Source organism: Poecile atricapillus, chromosome 4 (assembly GCF_030490865.1).
Source record: "Poecile atricapillus isolate bPoeAtr1 chromosome 4, bPoeAtr1.hap1, whole genome shotgun sequence".
NCBI lineage: Eukaryota > Metazoa > Chordata > Aves > Passeriformes > Paridae > Poecile > Poecile atricapillus.
The window spans coordinates 19364194-19371813 of NC_081252.1; the positions used below are offsets into that span (position 1 = coordinate 19364194).

General features: G+C 41.2%; 1 protein-coding gene across 2 annotated transcripts; it reads right to left on the bottom strand.

Annotated features, from left to right (window-relative positions):
- Positions 1-239: 239 nt before the first annotated feature.
- MMAA (metabolism of cobalamin associated A) lies at positions 240-6765 on the bottom strand. 2 transcript variants are annotated; one of them, XM_058837517.1, is made up of 7 exons: positions 6745-6765; positions 5367-5843; positions 4245-4367; positions 3007-3177; positions 2629-2714; positions 2054-2203; positions 240-757 (listed from the first exon to the last, which is right to left on the bottom strand). In XM_058837517.1, exons 2-7 carry the CDS (start codon positions 5785-5787, stop codon positions 470-472), a joined length of 1239 nt encoding a protein of 412 aa, XP_058693500.1. In that variant the 5' UTR covers positions 5788-5843; positions 6745-6765; the 3' UTR covers positions 240-469. The 2 variants fall into 2 exon arrangements, with proteins under 2 accessions (XP_058693500.1, XP_058693499.1); XM_058837516.1 differs by lacking the exon at positions 6745-6765 and adding an exon at positions 6455-6532.
- Positions 6766-7620: the final 855 nt, after the last annotated feature.

Here is a 7620-nt window from a genome sequence, read left to right on the forward strand (position 1 = left end):
CTGTCAGGCAGTCCAATGTTCTTGCTGTCACTCAAGGTGAGGAAAGAAAATGCAATCCATTCTGGCAACAGCTGCTGCTATATTAGAATGGAAAGCTGCAGTGTCAACTGCTCCGAGATGACCCCACAACCAGAATCAAACCCTACACCACTACAAACCTCACTCTCCTGCCCTCCCAAACCCAATCATTTTACATGGACATCCAGTTTTTATCAACAGATCAATGGCACGTACAAATAGAAGATTTGGAAATTTATTTTTTTCCAACAGAGTGTGAAGTAACTTCTTAGTGAGTGATGAACTTTGTCATGATCGCTGCATATACAGAATCCAACAGAATCCTTTTGCAGAGTACTGGATTCTATTAGTGTCTGCTGCAGTAAAACATCTGAATTCACACACAGAAAAAGTGTATTTAATGTTCATGTTTACATAAAGCACTTATCAAGAACAGAGTAGAAAACAATGCTTAGAGACCATCTTTGAATGCCTTCAGCAGCAGGTCTGCTGCCAGCCCAGGAGACAAGACTCCTTTAAGAACCTTTTCTTCCAGAAGTGGGATCTTATCCTTGACTGCCAAGTGACTCCGGAAATGCTCCAGCATGTTTTCCTGGATGAGGTTCCACATCCACACTTTCTGCTGTTTCCGCCGTTTGGCAACCAGCTCGCCACTTGTGAGCATGAGCTCACGGAACTCGGTCATTTTATCCCACATATCCGAGATCCCCTCCCCGGTTTTGGCAGAGATGCGCATTACCTGTTGGATTCAGAGGAACTGTTAAAGCCCTGTAAGCTGCTGGCCTTGAGGCTTCAATTACTGGACCAGGTAGATTGCATGGAAATTAAGAAATGTGTGAGGGAAGCTTCCTTCAATACTCACTTCATGAGGCTCTAAGCATTTCTGTGCCTTCCCCTCCACCCAAGCCCACCTCCCCCCCAAATTTGGGATTCTACTAACTAGAAGTAGACCCTGAGATCCATACTATTTGGGATATTTGTCCAGCTGCTTGTTATGAGAATCATTTTTAGTAAGTTCTTCAGCTAAAAGGTACATTATTGCTCTTTTACTTTAAATTTAGAGTTAAGTGCATATTCTGGTAGCTATTCTTTTGCACTTAAAATATGCCAGAAGTGAAGTATTTTAATTTTTTTGCCTTTGCTTTCCAGACCAGGAATTAATTTTGCCAATAATATTTCAGACATGCAGCACAGTCTTTCAAATTGAACAGCCTGTTTCTTTTAAAAAAAGCTCCTCTCCTTTTCCACACTTACAAAACAAAGGCTAATCCTCAGGCAGCCCAGCTGATTTAAACTCAGCTTAATGGGCCAATTTCAATACCAGGGTAGAACAAACCTCCTTTACAGATAGTTTATTTATAAAGGAAGTGACAATGTGTGTGTGCTAGTTCAATATATACATATTAAAAAAGTAGTACTGAATCTTCCTCTTAAAAATTCACCAAAACTTTCCAGTAGATAAAATACAGCATTAAAGCTGAAGATCCACAGGATGAGAATTCAAATTATCTAGCAATTTTCATCATGGGAGAAACTAAAAAAAAATTAAAGCAATAAAGGAAACACGTGAACTGGTGAAAGACCAAAGATAATCACAGGCTTCAGAGTTATAGTAGAGGGAGAAGCAGATTAAAGGGACATTTTTAGATATGCACAGTTTACAGAAAGCAAGTAAAGTTTGCAGCACCCCTGATGTCAGTAATAGCTCTGCCAGGGCAGAGATTGTAGCTCAGGGCAGAAGTCCTGGGCAGGAGGACTGGCTTTGCAGTGTTTGATGTGGCACCTTGAGATCAGAGGTGAAGCACAGACAGTAGCAATCACCTCTCCAGCATATTGAGACTGAACAACCAACTGCAATTTTTAAAAAGAGCTCAGGGAGACTAGGACAGCTAGATAAGAAGATACCAATCTAAATGCATCAGCAAATTTTCTGGGGCGAAAAATACAAAAAAAAAACCCAAAACAAATCATCAAAACCCAAACAAAACCAAACCAGACCCAAGGAGCCCCACAAAACACAGGGAAGTCCACGAACCTTTGGCCTCCAAACCTTTGAACGCTTGCGAAGCAGCTTCATAGCACTGACATACTCAGCCTGGATTCTCCGGGCAGGCACAACTAAATCCCCATCAGCCTTATTGATAGCAACCAGATCTGCCATCTCAATGATGCCCCGTTTGATGCCCTAAGTGCAACAGGGACAGAAATCAGGAGTACCCAGAGGGGCCATGACACACTGATTCATCACAAAAAGAAGGTCAAGATGGTTTGGTAGTTTCTAGTTTCCTCCCCCCAGAAAAAAAAAAAAAAACAAAACCAAACATATATATATATATATATATATATAGATATATATATATATATAGATATATATATAGATATATATATAGTAAATGTATCAAAGTTAAGCCACAGAGTATAAAAAGTTTCCATCCTAAAAAGGGATCTTAACTGTGCTTGTAAGTAATGTGGATGACACTGAAAATACCTAATAACAGTATAATGCACAAAACACTATTGATATGGACTTTCTGCACAGATACTACATGCAGAATTTAAGTTTCTCTTCCTAGTCCCAGGTAGTAACCAATAAGAGAAACTGAAAAATACCTGTAATTCATCTCCACCTGCAGGTGGTAGCAGTAATATAAACATATCAACCATATCAGCCACAGCAAATTCTGACTGGCCCACACCTAAAGAATTAAATTCAGAATTGACCATTTACTACAAACTTTCAGTCACATAATTATGACAGATCCCAGCATTGCCCCACAAACAAATCCCACTAACAGAACAAAGACAATAGGAAACACAACAGTTTAGTAAAAGATAGAGGACTAGAAAATATGACAGAATGAGCATTCATGTTTAACCAGTGACCACGAAGGAAAACATGGGCAAAATCAAGGCAAGAAGTATGCCATTATTTGCACATGTTATTTTCATACCACAACAGGACAGTCAAAGCAATCCCTACACACATACCTACTGTTTCCACGAGAACAACATCGTAGCCTCCTCCTTCACAGAGCAGAATGGCTTCATTTGTGGTCCTTGTGACACCTCCCAGTGTCCCACTGGTTGGAGATGGCCTGATGTATGCATTCATGTCTCTTGACAACTCAGTCATCCGTGTTTTATCACCCAGCAGGGAACCTTAATGTTAAATTATTTCAAAAGTTCCACACAGCCAAACTCCCCCTTCTCCCCTCACCCCACCAGTAAATGAGTGAGTAAAGACAGATCTTTTGTACAAAGTCAGCCAAATAAGAATATCCTAGTCATAGCTGCTCAAGACTTAGCTGAAAGCTACTGCCTGGTTCTTCTACTTCTCAGAAGATGGAAAGGCCTGACTGCTACCAAATACAAAGAATTTGTGCTAGGTCAGAATGAGTTCTACAATTTCTGAATGGCTTTTTGAAGAAGCCTGTACACATCAGGCCACGCAGATGATTCTACCTTGTACCTGTCCAAGGGGACAAATCTCTGCATTATGATTCTGACGTGCCTTGATGCTGGATATTTCATTTTAAGAGAGCTGACACGTGTCCCTGCCTTCCCTTCTACTCAAACAAATTGTAATTCAGATTCCGTGAGATCTACACTCGATGCACACTCCAAAAGATGAGAGATGCTCAATTCTTCCAACTGGCACAGTCTTGCTGTCACATTTTGCTATTCTACTGATGCATCCTGAAGGCATGCATTCAAGAACACAGTCTGTCTTAGCTCCATGTCATTGCAATGCTCTAGTTATTTCTTTATAAATAGTTACACACCTCTAACAGCACAGAAGCTGGAAGAATTAATGATGCTGCCTGGCAGCTGCCCTTTACAAAAAGATGAAAATCAAGATTGTATTATTTGTATCAGAGATACCACAAATCAGGCATGGTCAGCTTATAATTTCCCTACAATTTTTTATTGGAGAGTTACAGATCACAGCCTGTCATCAGTAATCCTGCACAACTTCCAAAAAATTCAAATTTAGAAAAAAAAACTGTAAGGCAATATTTGAACACTGGAGAAGAGGAAATCTGAAAGAATTACAACACTGATTCCTATTTCCCAATTATGTATCACATAGGAAAAAAATATGAAAACTTGATTTATTTTATATTTTACTGTTATGGGCACCAAATTTTCTTCCACTTGGCCTGAAGACATACTTCTGCAGTTAACAAAGTATTAGAAACTTGACTCAAACTTTAATTCACACTCACCACCACTTGTACTAGAGGAAGGGTCTACAGCCAACACAGACACTTTGTGTTTTCTTTCTGTAAGCATTTTCCCAAAGCATTCTATGAAGGTCGATTTTCCAGCACCAGGAGGACCAGACAACCCTAAACAATCACATTAGGAAGAAAAAACATTTTGTTAGTCAAATAAATAATACATCTCATGTATCAACATCTAAGTTGATAACAATTCATACTTTAACACAGCATCACAACAAAAGCAAATAAAAGCTATGCCAAAACAAAACAGGAGTTTGGCAACACAGCAGCACTTCATCACCCCTCATCCTATTGACACCAACATAACATTGAGTTTATCCTCTCCAAAAAAAATCACTTACACTGTATGACTTACCCTTCAGAACTTTCAAAATGTTATATATTAGAACTGCATTTTTCAGATTTACTGTGAAAGAAACACTACAAAAGGAAAAGCAAGCCCTTACCTTGAAGAGCTGTTCTTTCAAAAAAATGAGGCCATTTATTTGCATGTCAAAGCTCACAAACTAAGATTAGCACCAAACTTTTCTCACTCCCATGCCCCAGTTCTTGTTCTTACTACTGTTGCACAGACAGGAGAGATGACAGCTGGGCATGACACATGCTAGCAGTCCATCTCTTTATAAGGGAAAAATATTTTACAGCTTCCAAGAGATGCAGGTTCAAGTCTCCTTCAGCTGAAAAGTAGGCTGCTTAACAGAGGGCCATAAAACAGGAAGGTGCATGTTCTCCCTTCTGTAGACTAAAAAAAGGGATTCAGAAAGTGTTCAAGAAAAAAACTCTGGGAAAAGACCAGGTGTGCTTGACTACTTCTTTCCCTAAGTGTAGATAACACCTGCATCAATCTGCAAATTAACTAATGTTTCAACCTTATAATGGTTACAAAATCCACCCTGAATAACACGCTCCCAAAAAGCAATGATAATTTTTAAAGCATTTTCATCTCAAGCCATAATTCCACTGGAAAACAGAAGTAATCTAGATTGGTTATAAAACACAAAAAGATAAAAATCCAAGAATACAGACCACAAATAACAGTGATAATAAACAGTGAGGACAGTAATTACATGTAAGCAATACTAGACAAGGCATAAAAGGACTAACCCACTCTAAAGGCAAGTGGCTTTCCTTGATTTAACTTTTCTTGTTCCCTGTGGTAGGATAATACCTTCTGAAGGAGCACCTGGGCTACTTTCTTCTTCCTACTCTGAGTTGATTCTACAAGTGTAATGGCTTCAGCTAAACAGGCTCTATGACCCTGGATCAGCCCATGGTAAAGCCTGTCTACAAGTCTCTGCTCCTGGTCAGAAAGTCCCTCTACTTGCTGCTCAGGGGCTGCTTGCTGGCACAGTTTTCTCCTCAAAGCATTTGATGAACAAATCCATTTTGTCTGACAGTGATGTGCTGGCCCAAGAGATTCAATGCCCAGGAAATCTGCTCGGGAAGTGAAGCAAAAGCTCATGAAGTAAGTTCTTCTGGAGAAATAACAACGAGGGAATCTCAGCAGCAAAGAGGGGATCTTCATCTTGTTTGGAATTAAAAAGTACCAGAGTTGTCAGTTCTCTTCTGTTTGCACACACCCTAAAGAGAAGAAAAAACATCTTTACTTTCTTCAAAGTACTTGTGAGGACTTCAAATGTACGTACAGCCATGATAATCAGCTTGTATTTGACCTGTACCTGCTGCCTTGAATAAAAATATGACTGTCCACTTTTCCCGTTAAAGACACAATAAAAAACAAGCTATAGAATCAAAAGCACAGCATCTCTTTATTATCATACTTCATAAATGAAAATATAAGCAAGTACTTTCAAATAAGCCTCTGAGAGCACACGCAGCGCATTACTAGTCCAGGAACAATCAATCCTTACGCTTATGGAAATGGCGGTATATTCTAGTTTGACGGGCTATTTTTCGGGCTGCTTTTAACAATTACTCGGAACTAGAGCATATTTGCACTTATTTCCATCAGAGAGATGAAAAGAAAAAACGGGGGCTGGGCAGGGAGTTCAGACACAAGAACACTTAGAAATAAACAGGAGGAGCTGAAGCCTCCCTGAGGCCCCCGGGCGGCCCCAGCCCCGCTCCCGCTCGCCGCCTCAGCCCGGGGCGGCCGCTGAGGGGATGAGGGCACGGGAAAAGCCGCCGCTCCCAGCCATTCCCGGCCGCTGCCCGCCATTCCCGGCACCTACCGGAGCCGCCCCGCTCCGCCCCGGGAAGTGACGCCCTCGGGCTGAGCCGGAACCCGCTGTCCCGCCGGGAAAAGGGCGAGCAGGGCCGGGAAAGGGGGGTGCTTCAGGGCGGGGAGCGGGCCCGCCATCCCCCGGGCCCCAGAGCGAGGGGTCAAGGCCGCAAGGCTCGGGTCTGGCCGAGTACGCATGAGTACGCAAACTTCTATGGCCATGGAGTCACTGTCTCCCTGCCCTGGCCTTACAGTGAAGGATATTTCAAAGAATTTCTCGCCTGGTTTAGAAATACCCACTCTTGAATCCGTGCGTGACGATTTACTAGTCCTGCCGCTTCGTTTCGTACACCAGGAAGGGGAGAAGAAATGCTCAGATCACCGCATGTACTTATTAAATCACATTGACTCTCAGTCTTACTAAACCTCCTCTTTAAAGTTTCCTGTTGTGGAATGTTGGTTTATTGTGAGGCGGGGTTTGTTTTGCTTCCTTATTTTTTATTTAACTATTACTATTTCTCCAGCCATCTCATCACCCTGTTTCTGCCCGTCTTCTTGTTAAAGTACACAGATCTATTTCCAATAAACGTAAATGCACATAATCCACTGGCTGAGCTGTTCCCAGTGCCTTGCAATGTCCTGCAAAGACTTTTTCAGTGTCATCAACACGGGCAGTGAAAATGACGGACTATTAAATTGTAAAAGTTTTGTTCCAAACTGCCGAATGCACGGTTTAATTTCACTGCTGTTATTCCGGTCCAGAAGATGACGGTACACAGAGAACTGAACACTTCAGGGCTAAGAAAATACACGATTTTGTGTCCCTATCAGCATGGGATGAAACCACGGCAGAAAGAGACGAGAAATTCCATTTCAAAATAGCCTTGTGAGGTCTTTCTGTTTAACCAAATCTTTATTCGCCAGCGTTAGCATGGAGCACTATAATCTCTTCATTAACAAGCTTTCTAAGGCTCTCTTTCAAGTGCTGTGCTTACACCTAGGTAATACATCCCCACTATTATTTTAATAAAAACAGAAACAACAACAAAAAAACCCGATTCTATTATTACTTAATTGATCCTTCAATTTATGCCCCTTTGCGTTCTCTCAAATTGAATACTTTTGTCAGTGACCTCGAACAGGCGTGAAAAATTGCACATTTCATCAATGCTGAAG